The sequence below is a fragment of the Marmota monax genome, unplaced genomic scaffold (genome assembly GCF_021218885.2).
Source record: "Marmota monax isolate L192 unplaced genomic scaffold, Marmota_monax_Labrador192_F-V1.1 WCK01_AAM20220418_F8-fsc00020, whole genome shotgun sequence".
Taxonomy (NCBI): Eukaryota; Metazoa; Chordata; class Mammalia; order Rodentia; family Sciuridae; genus Marmota; species Marmota monax.
Window position 1 is genome coordinate 366,861 of NW_026692912.1, and position 12,124 is coordinate 378,984.

Consider the following 12,124-nt stretch of genomic DNA (forward strand, 5'->3'; position numbering starts at 1 on the left):
TCAAGATCAGCCTCAGAAATTTAGTGAGGCCCTAAACAACTTAGTAAGACCCTGTGTCAAAATAAAAAGGGCTAGGGGTGTAACTAAGTGGTAAACTTCCCCTGGATTTAATTCCTGGTATTATTTTTTAAAAATCATATGCAAAGCTGATTTCACTAAGGTTAAAGAGTCCACTGCCATATGAAGCTGTTAAAGGAAGTCTGGGTGTGGTCTAACAATATTCAATTTTATCCATTGTTCTTTCTTAAAAATATTGTATTTGTAGATGGACACAATACCTTTATTTTTTTAATGTGGTGCTAAGGATCAAACACAGTGCCTCACATGTGATAGACAAGTGCTCTGCCACTGAGCTACAACCCCAGCCCCTTGTCCATTGTTCTTAACATTGTAAGAGCAATAAATAATAAATATCCATACACACAAAAAATAATGGTATGAAACTACTCAAATAAGTTAATATTTATTGCTCTAAGTAAGTTTTAGAACAACACAATGTAGCATATCAATCTAACACATATAACAATTCTATCAGATTCTTTTTATAAGACACTTTACAAGCCAATTAAGAAGGTGTTGGTATAAAGATCCCTAGTGTCCATTATTGATATTCTATAGGAATTAAGTAGAAACTAACTGCATCATGCTCCATTTATAGAAAGGGGATATGACATATTGAATGTCAACTCTGTGCTGGGAGCTTGGCTTGGCAATTTACATAAATGGCCTCATTTAATATCAGACATCTAGAAAGTTGACAGTCTAGATTTAAACCCAGATCTCTATAATTCCAAAGACTGTACTGGCTTTAAACTTCACACACACACACACACACACACACAAATTCAAGACAAATTCAAGTCAAACTATTTAAAGCATATTTCACTGGGTTAAAACAGTTTTAAAACAAATGAAACTGACTTTTATGTGTTAATGGTGAATATACTTATTTTAGGATTGTATTAACAATTTTCAACTTGCTTTATATGAATCACCAAATATAATGATTTTTGCATATCTGTGCCATTTTCTTCTACAATTCAAAAAGGCCCTGCTGGTCAATTTGTAAAGTGATCTTTTCTGCCCAGAGTCTGGATGGACCCAGACTTACATACTGTACTTGACTCTGCAACAGCTACCCTACAAGGAGCCTTCTATTTCCCTCTCCTGCTCCAGATTTCCCCAGTACTCTCTCCTCACCCCATTCTTTTAGACACAGCCATACTTACAGAGCCACTTCTGAAAGCTGCTGCTTGGTGAGATTCAGGGGGTGATTGAAAGCAGTAATCCCATACTGGCTAGGGTTCTCTCCCTTCTGCAGGTTGGCCCGGAGAATGGCATTGTTGATGACATTCAGGAAAGAGCTGATAGCATGCCAGCCTTTGTTATTGAACCACACCTGAGATAAAACATAGCAGGTAAAAGAAAATGTTCCTAAACACTACTCTCAGAAGTAGGTACATACACACACACACACACATACACACACACACAAATCATGCACCTAAATTTTAGAAACTCAAGTCATATACCAATACAAAACACTGCAGAACATGGCAGAGTGATGATAACACAAGGATACAACCACCGACCATGGGGCCCAGGGTTGTACTGAGGACCTTGTATCTTTAATTCATATATTCACCATAACTATTTGGAGAGAGCCATGATTATTATCCCCATTTTACAGATGAGAAAACTGAAGGTTAAGTAATTCAAGTCAAAGTCTGGCAACAAAACAAATTCTCTTAATCACTCCACTATACAGCCTCCCTAGTGGATTTAACCATTTGCTCTTTTCTGTCATGAATACCCCTCCAATTTTACTATGGCTGAAAATACTTCAGGGAACAGGATAGGTTACCAAAAAGTTAGTAAAACACAGACAGCATTTTACCTTGACATTATTTTTGGTGTCCAGTCCTGTCATGAACCTTCCCAAGTTGTTGAGAAATCGATCTGCAGAACTGTCCTGTAAACAACAGAAACCCACCTCAATTGTGATGATTCAAACAGGTAAAGGGCAACAGTCAGTCCGGAAGCTGTGGACAACAAGACACCCCTATCAAGAGCAACACCACCACTACCACACTAAAATTAAATTTAAAGCCATTAAATGATTCCTGAGAACCAACTGACCAGAAGCCTACAGCATGAATGTTTCCATAATGCCACAGTCTTAAAAATATCTGAGAAATCCTGTGGCTTGAAGTCCCAAGACTGTTGTCTGTATAACCTGGCAATGAGAATTTCTTCCAAGTGTTCCCCTGGCATCATCCCAAGAACCACAAACACAATTTATGTGCAGATGTGTCAGACATTAGGGCCTGTGTTCCAAAGGCAGAAGTACAGACTGGACTCTAGGACTATCACTGCTGTCCAGGATCACAAAATCCATGTCATATGACTCCCTCAATTCTCAGTTCAAAATGGGAAATCTGAGATACAGAGAAATGAAGTGTGTGCTCACTAGGACCTGAAGACCAGCCAGCCAACTTAAAAATGAAACTCATCCATTTCTGTTTAGTTAGTGATTGTTTTGGAAGTCTGCTTGAAGGCCAGTTTATTTACTACTGGCCAAACTGACAAACAGTTATTCTAAGAACTTTTAAATCTCTGAATCTATTTGTGGTCTACACTTTCAGGATTTTAAGTATACACTGAATAATTCAATCCCGTCTTGTTGAAGTCACAGAATACCAATGATGGCTCAGTAGTCAAAGATAATCTGAACAATGAGCTGCTAGCTGGTCAGATCTATCTGCCCACTATGCTCATGTCCCAGTAGCTCCAAGCCCTTTCTTCCAACATGTCTCAAGATGGATATACTACCTTGGCCAGCTTCAAGTGTTTCTTCATTTGCTTGATGGCATCATTAACTTCTTGACTTGGAGGAAGTGCTTGAGAGTTACTGACACCGAGGGAAAACCCACCATACCTAGAAGAACAGCCTGACATTAAAACCCAGTATGCCACATGTGATCACCAGCAGCAGACACCACATGAGTGTGGACAAGCCTCTTAGAGACCCATTTCTTATTCAACCAAAGTTTGATTCAGACAAGTTATACCTTGGATTCTAGCAAGCTATTAACTGGGTTGCTGCCCAGTAGGGAGGTCCTGGGTCTGATTATAGTTAGATATCTGAGACACTGAGAAAAGTAAGGTCATTTATTTCACATTCACTACTGTCTTTGTAGGCAAGCAGATGGGGTAGAAGGGTAGGTGGTGAGGGACACTGTCCCAAGTGGGCCAGATGGGGATAAGAGACCTTGTATCTTTACTAGCATGAGGGCTACTCTGCTCTGCCCAGAGTTTTCAAAGATCCTGGCCCTTGGGGACAAGGCAAGGAAGAAAAGTGTGAAACAGTAACAGGGAGCCTTTAAGGTCTCCTGATGAAGTCACACCAGCCATCTCATTTCCATGATTATATAAACTGGATCCAAAGATGCTTCCTTACCCCCTCACATCTTCAAGACCCAGAGGGACAAATGGATTAAAATATGAAAATGTTTTTTATTTTCTCCAAGACCTTCTTTATCTTATGCCAAAGGCCTGAAAAATTGTTCTTGAGTCCCTGGGAACCCGTGGGAATCTGATTGGGTAAAACTGCAACTAGGATAGGTATTTCCCTCATAATGTTACTAGTCCCTGGAGACTCACAAGAGATTTCTAAGTGCCCTTAAGGAAATCAGTGAACCGGATTGTTCAAAGGCCTCTGAAGTGGCAGCTGGACACTGAGTAGAAATGCTCTGGGCAGAAAATCCAAGTCTAATATAAGCCTGTCTATACCCCACATGCTCCATAGATTCTACAGGGCCTTTCTCTCCTCACAGTGATGTGGCACCCAGGAGTGTGTGAGGGGCAAACAATCCCGAAACCAACAGCTTCCCCTCCATCCAATATGCCTGCATAAAAATCATTCTCCCAAGACTAGAAGCACCAGGGAAAATCTTGAGATCAACTTACCTAAACTCATTCACCCAGATCTTATTCTTTAAGCTGCAGAAATAAAGACAAAAACCAAAAATCAGTTCTAGAAAGACTGATGCTATACCTGATGATGCAAAAGGAGTAAACATCTACCTGAAGACAAAAGAAAGGACCAGAAGTAATCCTATCATCAGGCTGGCACTACAGGACTGTACCAGTGGAAAGAAGCCTAATCTCAACATACCTTGTATTCTATCTTAAAAACCTTACATTAAGGTCATACTTGGGTTGAGCCAGTTTTAAAAACCACCTTACAAACCAAGGCATGAATTAACTAGAAGATTTTTCAATTCAAATAATACATCAGTTATAAATGACATATGGAGAAGTTATGTTAATGACTCAAGGTCATTACATTTTTGATCAGCTTTATCATTTAAAGATACTGAGCTTCTAACACAGATACCCCTCTTTATCAAGCTGCTGGGAAGGGAACCAGAACACAAATTTTCTGAGCATTAACTAAACATTTGACACTATGCCACCAGGTCCCAGAAGCTTCAAAGTTCCATAGCCACGAGCTACTGTATCTTCTCAAGGTTCTCCCCATGATATCACATGAGCATCTAAGACACTTCACATAATTCACTTCATTTAGTTCTCACAACAAACTTGTAGGAGCAACAGTAATATCACTTTTATATAAATTAAGACTTTTTTTCCACAATACTGGAGATCGAACCCAGAGTGTCGTGCATAGTAGGCAGGCACTCTACCATGGAGCTATATTCCCAGCCCCCAAATTAGAGTTTTAAAAGGATAACAAAGAGAAAATTTTGATTACTGTCACTCAGAGTTGTCCCCTTAACCTGGAGGTAAACCACCACCACTCCCTTTTTCAGATTAAGGTTCTGCCTGATAATGCTCCTGGTCAAGCAACTAGTTAGTGGTAGAATTCAAATCTGAATGCATACTTACTTTCATTCTAGACAATGCTGCCTCAACCTTTAAGCTAAAAACTGAATGCTCACAGTACCTCTACGCATCATTTCTAGTTTAGGATGACATCCTAAACTTCCAGTAGAAACATCAAGCCATACTCTGGCAATCTCCCCACCATGTGGGTCCACTATTTGTAGGCCTTTAACTCCTCTAATCAGGGATGATAAAACACAGGCCACACTGCGTAAATAATCACCTTTTGGCTATGATCTGCACATACGTCTTCACCAGGTAATCCGAGATGTTCCTTCCCGTCAGATTCTGAAGGATGTCTGCAGTGTTCTGTTTTCTCTGTCACGACATAAAAATCAAGCATGTGTGTCTTCTTAGACAAGAATTGGCACATAAAACATATCAAGGGCTACAGTGACAGATGTTCCTCCAACACATGCCACTGTGTGACTGGAGCCCTAACCACAGGGCCCAGGCATCACCCTCCACCAACCACCACCAAGATCTGGTCCATGCTGCCCTCAGTACTGGTCATGCACTTATACCACACCAAGGTCTTCCCTAGGGAATTATTTGGAATAACTAAACAATAAGCACTGAGATGTGATTTTTCTTTACCACAAGAGATATTGGGGCACAGAATCACAAACTTTGCCTAGTGAATTCTTGTGTTCATTGGAGTTCATTGAGTGGATTAGCTACTTAGAGTGGTAACCATGACTTCTTACATCTGCTTAAAATGCCTTATTCTCACCCTTCAACTTGGATGCTGATAAAGCAGCAGAAAGGTAGCACAAACAAGACTTCCTAAAATTGTGAGGAAGAAACAAAAAGGCTCAGATAACTGTCCTAAACTCAGAATCGCAGAAAAATTTCAGAACTGGTAAGGCCCATTGAAAGTTTTCTGGTTCAGCCTCCCTAATCCAGCAGTTAAGAAGGAAGCCCAGAGAATTAAAATGGCCTTTTGGAAGGCCACCAGTTAATTTGTGGCAGAACGAGGGTTAGAAGCCATGCCTACCACTCTCTTTCCTATGACACCAACACTGTGGGACAGGCATAGGTACACTGTGGTCCAAATCCCCTTCCCTCAAAACTCCCTTGCTTTTCCTTATGATAAGCATTAACCTCGAGGCTGAAATAAACTATCCTAATCTCACATCTCACTCATTCCTGCTCCCAGCAGATGCTGGCTGCTGACCCTGCATGAACTATGCAGTCTTACTCTGATGGGGACTCACCTGTGGAGGTGGCATCCCCCCTGCCCCTGGGGGACACACAGGCAGCATCTTTTTGATTTTGTCACTGCTACACTGGCAGGCAGGTGAAGGGTTCTGCATTGTCCAGTTCCCGTTTTGGAAGAGGTCCATGATGGTCTGGGGAACTGGGGCAGTAGTCCACTCCTCCTCCCCTGCCAAGCAGGGTGTGTCTCTGCAAAGGAAAAGCATCAGGGGCGGGATTACTGGAGAGGGCCTGGCCTTTCCTATTGCCTTAAGAGCACAGGATCATTCTGTAACAACCACAAACATAAGCCCATTCCTCACCATTTACAAAGAATGGGCATAGCCTTGTTTGATTATCTGATCTCTCAAAAGCCTTGCAACACTGTTTTATAGATAAGGAAATTAGAATACAAACAGATCCTAAATGTTCATAAACTGAACTCTATTTGATCCAGCCACCAACATTTGTTGAAACAACACACACACTGAGCATTGGCTATGAGCCAGATGCTTTTGTGCATGTCTGTGAGTCTGCAGTGAGCAAGACAAACTCCATGCCTTCATGGCATTTGCATGCCAAAAAGGAGTTAGACAGCAAATAAACAATTTAATTTTATATGACTAAAAATAAAACAAAATAAGGGGAGAGCACATGGGAAGAAGCCTCCTCCTGAAGAAACAATATTCAGCCACAACATCAATGATGAGAGAGAACAAGCCAGGCAAAGATCTGGGGGGGAAGAATACTCCAAGCGGAGGCAATGAAAAGTCAGGTGGAAGACCCTGAGAAGCAGTGTTTCTGTATTTGAGGAACAACAGGAAGACAGTGTGACTGGAATGTGATAAGCTAAGAAGAAGAGAGATGATAAACAAGGAGAAAAGTGAGGCAGGTGCCAGAAGGAGCCTGGGAAGGGAGTCTGGATTTTATGCTCAATGTGCCAAAAATCCTGTGGAGAGTGGCAAGATTCAATCTATGTTCTAAAATGAGTAGAGAATTCAGGGGGGTGGGGCGAGTAGGGTGAGAATGCTTGGTATAAGAAGAGCTAGTATAAGCATCCCAGGAGACAAAACACATGGCCTTTATTTCTGACATGAACTCTGAATTCTTATGAAACCATCAGCAACTTCCTTGTCCTCTCAGGGCTTATTTTTTCCACTGGTAAAAGTACAAAATGACTTGTTATTTCTAGCCTCTCTTCCAGTTTCAAAATTCTACAATTTAAAATAGAGCCACAGACTTCATACAATTTTCTTATATATTAAAAGAAATCAAATGAACAGCCTTTCAGATTGATCTCCCACTCTTTAAAGCCTGTTAACTAAATGGAAAAGTCAAACTAAGACATTGTGTCCTCCTGAAGCTGGCTCCTAAAACCTTCAAAAGACAATTGACTGAGATGAACTTAAAGACCACTGAGAAGTACCCAGTCAAATTTTCTCCAGTCCTACCACCTTCTATAAACCTAAAATTGGAATTTCAGTGGGGGTTGCCAGGATGGTTGCCCTTTCCCACATGCAACTTAGTTCCAGGAATCTTTGAGCATGAAAAGTTCTAAGGAATTTCTTTCTAAGGAATTTTCTGTTTTGATGGTCTATCTTTCTGGATAACTGGCCTGGAGAGGACATCAGCAACTACAAATCTGATCAGTACTGCAACAACTGTAGAAGAGAAGACACAGGAACAAGAAGCCACCACTGTCTTTACCACATGATCTCCTGACTTGCTTTCCCCTTAACTCAAAGAGTCATTTGCATATGATCACTGAATTTATTTGCCTACTCTTTAAAAAATATTCTGTAGGAAAGTAGGGTAAAAAATATGCAATGGACAGTAGGCCTGGGTCCATTCCGCCATCCGCAGACACTCCCCGGAACTCAGGCTCTGGCACAGGACCACCTCTTCAGACCAACAGAACACCATGGGAGCCCAGGCCTGGCCTAGATCCACCCACATCAACATATGTGGGACAGGCCCAGAGTAGGTCCAAGTTCACCACCCCCACACACACACCTGGATGCCCAAGCCTAACCCACTTTGATCTTGAGACACTGCAGACATCGCCATAGCCTTCCCCACACAGTAGCCCCTACCTTTTGACAACAGTCAGGGCCTAGAAGCAGCTGCATCTCAGAGCAGGCATCCCAAAGACAGTGTAAGGCCCACCCTTTCAGCCCCATCTCTGTAAGACATTGCATCCATCTTGGGGTACCCCCACTATTATCTCATGTTACCTCTGCTATTGCTGCCACCACCTTTAGTTGCAGTAGCATACATTGAGGGACACCAGCAGGGTCTGGAAGCCCAACATCAAGGTGAGGTACAGACAATCTACACGGGTACTATAAGAATATGGGGTAGAAACTGTAATATCTCAGATCCACACTGCAAGAAAGGAAGACACATAGATAAATGGCCTCGAAAGGATATCAGTAACTACAAATCTGATCAGTACTGCAGCAACATGAAAAAAAAAAGGGGAGGAAAGTGCCATAAACAAACCAGGATACTACAATAACAGAACCCATGGACAGTGAAGTTGATGAAATGTCAGAGAAGGAGTTCAGAAGGTTCATAATTAAAATGATCTGTGAATTAAAGAATGACCTAAGTGAGCGAATACAGTCAAAAATTGATCACTCCAACAAAGAGATAAGAGAGCAAATACTTCAAGAAAGAGATAGAGACTCTGAAAAAAAAACCAATCAGAAATCCTTGAAATGAAGGAAATAATAAACCAAATAAAAAACTCAATGGAAAGTATAACCAACAGACTAGATCACTTGGAAGAAAGAATGTCAGATAATAAAGACAAAGTATACAATCTGGAAAATAAAGTTGACCACAAAGTGAAGATAGTAAGAAACCATGAACAGAACATCAAGAATCTTGGTATGGTATCCCATAATTCTTGCTATCCATCAAAAGACTTAATATAAGAGTTATTGGGATAGAGGAAGGTACAGAGTTTCAAACCAAAGGAATGCACAAAATCTTCAATGAGATAATATCAGAAAATTTCCCAAGTATGAAGAATGAATTGGAAAACCAAATAAAGAGGCTTACTGGACACCAAATTTACAAAATTACAACAGATCTACACCAAGGCACATTATAGCATACCGAATAAGGATAGAATCTTAAAGGCCGCAAGAGAGAAGAATCAGATCATGTATACAAGGAGACCAATGCATATCTCAGCAGATTTTTCAACCCAGACCCTCAAAGCCAGGAGATCATGGAACAACATATGCCAAGCTCTAAAAGAAAATGGATGCCAACCAAGAATCTTATACCCAGCAAAATTAAACTTTAGTTTTCAAAATTAAACTTTAGTTTTATTTCATGAAATAAAAATCTTCCATGATAAACAAAAGTTAAAAGAATTCACAACTAGAAAGCCTACACTACAGAACATCCTTGGCAAAATATTCCATGAAGAGGAAATGAAAAACAATGATGAAAATCAGCAGAGGGAGGTATTACACTAAAGGAAAAACTAATCCGAGGAGAAATCAAGTCAAGTTAAATATCAAAAATTTAAAAATGGCTGGGAATACAAAGCATGCCTCAATAATAACCCTGTATGTTAATGGCCTAAACTCATGGATCAAAAGATATAAACTAGCAGACCCAACAATATGCTGCCTCCAAGAGACTCATCTCATAGGAAAAAACATTCAGACTGAAGGTGAAAGGTTGGGAAAAATCATACCCCTCACATGGAATGCAGAAACAATCAGGGGATTCCATCCTCATATTAAATAAAGTAGACTTCAAGCTAAAGTAAACCAAAAGGGATACAGAAGGACACTACATACTGCTCAAGTAAACCATACATCAACAAGACATAACCATTATAAATATATGTGCTCCAAACAATGGAGTATCTACATTCAACAAACAAACTCTTCTCAAGTTCAAGAATCAAATAGACCACAACACAATAATTTTGGGTGACTTTAACACACCTCTTTCACCACTAGATAGATCTTCCAAACAAAAGCTGAACAAAGAAACTATAGAACTCAAAAACACAATCAATAACTTAGACTTAAAGGACATATATAGAATATCTTATCCTTCAACAAGAGAATACACTTTCTTCTCAGCAGCACATGGATCCTTTTCTAAAATAGAACATATATTATGCCACAAAGCAACCCTTAGCAAATATAAAAAAGTAAAGATACTACCCTGCATCTATCAGATCATAATGGAATGAAATTAGAAATCAATGTAAGAAATAAAATCTACTCCAACACCTGGAGACTAAATAATATGCTACTGAAGGTACAATGGGTTGCAGAAGACATCAATGAGGAGATTAAAAAAATTTTAGAGATGAATGAGAACACGGACACAACATATCGAAATCTCTGGGACACTATGAAGGCAGTTCTAAGAGGAGAGTTCACTTCATGGAGTTTATTCCTTAAAAGAAGAAAAAGTCAACAGATAAATGACTTTACATTTCAAAGTCCTAGAAAAAAAAGAACAAATTTATTCCAAAAGCATAGAAGACAGGAAATAACTAAAATCAGAGCTGAAATCAATGAAATTGAAACAAAAGAAACAACTGAAAAAAATGCAAAACAAAAAGTTGGTTCTTTGAAAACATAAATAAAATTGACAGACCGTCAGCCATGCAACAAAGAGAAGGAGAGAAAAAAATCAAATTACTAACATACGTGATAAAAAAGGAAATATCATGAATGACACTACAGAAATACAGAAGATAATTAGAAATTATCTTCAAAATAATTAGAAATTATTTTGAAAACTTGTACTCCAATAAAATAGAAAATATCGAAGGCATCAACAAATTTCTAGAGTCATATGATTTCTCCAAATTGAATCAGGATGATAGACACATTTAAACAGATCAATTTCAAGTGACAAAATAGAAGACACCATCAGAAGCCTACCAACCAAAAAAAGAAAAGAAAAGCCCAGGACCAGATGGATACAGCTGAGTTCTATAAGACCTTTAAAGAAGAACCAACACCAATACTCGTCAATTTATTTCAGGAAATAGAAGAAGAGGGACCACTTCCAAACACATTCTATGAGGTCAATATCTCACTGATTCCAAAACCAGGCAAAGACACATCAGAAAAAGAAAACTTCAGATCAAAATCTCTAATGAACATAGATGCAAAAATTCTCAGTAAAATTCTGGCAAATTGAATACAAAAACATATCAAAAAGATGGTACACCATGATCAAATGGGGTTCATCCCAGGGATGCAAGGTTGCTTCAACATACAGAAATCAATAAATGCAATTCATCACATCAAGAGACTTAAAGGTAAGACATATAATCATATAATAGATGCAGAAATAATAGATGCAGCATAATAGATGCAGAAAAAGCATTCAATAAAATATAGCACGCCTTCTTATTCAAAACACTAGAAAAACTAGGGATAACAGAAACATGTCCTAACGTCGTAAAAGCTATCTATGCTAAGCCCCAGATCAACATCATTCTAAATGGAGAAAAATTGAAAGCATTCCTTCTAAAAACTGGAACAAGACAGGGATGCCCTCTTTCAACACTTCTATTTAACATAGTTATTGAAACACTAGCCAGAGCAATTAGACAGATGAAAGAAATTAAAGGGATAGATATAGGAAAAGAAGAACTTAAATTAGGACTATTTGCTGACGATATGATTCTATACCTAGAAGACCCAAAAAGCTCCACCAGAAAACTTCTAGAACTAGTAAATGAATTCATCAAAGTAGTAGGATATAAAATCAACAACCATAAATCAAAAGGAATTTGTATGTATCATTAACAAATCCTCTGAAAGGGAAACGAGGAAAAGTACCCCATTTATAATAGCACCAAAAAATAAAATAAAATACTTGGGAATCAACTTAACAAAAGAAATGAAAGACCTCTACAATGAAAACTATGGAACGCTAAAGAAAGAAATTAGAGAAGACCTTAAGAGATGGAAAGATCTACCTTATTCTTGGATAGGCAGAATTAATATTGTCAAAATGACCA

General features: G+C 39.1%; 1 protein-coding gene and 1 long non-coding RNA gene across 4 annotated transcripts in view; one reads left to right on the forward strand and one right to left on the reverse strand.

The window, feature by feature from the left end:
- The window catches only part of Abca1 (ATP binding cassette subfamily A member 1), a 134,909-nt gene that overhangs the window by 17,710 nt on the left and 105,075 nt on the right, over window positions 1-12,124 (reverse strand). For all 3 annotated transcript variants that reach the window (XM_046451511.2, XM_046451512.2, XM_058581593.1), the window contains 6 exons: window positions 6,126-6,315; window positions 5,132-5,226; window positions 3,970-4,002; window positions 2,833-2,938; window positions 1,898-1,972; window positions 1,230-1,399 (listed from right to left, as the gene is read on the reverse strand). In XM_046451511.2, coding sequence (XP_046307467.1) covers window positions 1,230-1,399; window positions 1,898-1,972; window positions 2,833-2,938; window positions 3,970-4,002; window positions 5,132-5,226; window positions 6,126-6,315 — 669 coding nt within the window. The remainder of the gene's footprint in view (window positions 1-1,229; window positions 1,400-1,897; window positions 1,973-2,832; window positions 2,939-3,969; window positions 4,003-5,131; window positions 5,227-6,125; window positions 6,316-12,124) is intronic.
- Window positions 1-12,124, forward strand: part of LOC124097199 (uncharacterized) — a 29,285-nt gene that overhangs the window by 10,314 nt on the left and 6,847 nt on the right. The window lies entirely within an intron of this gene.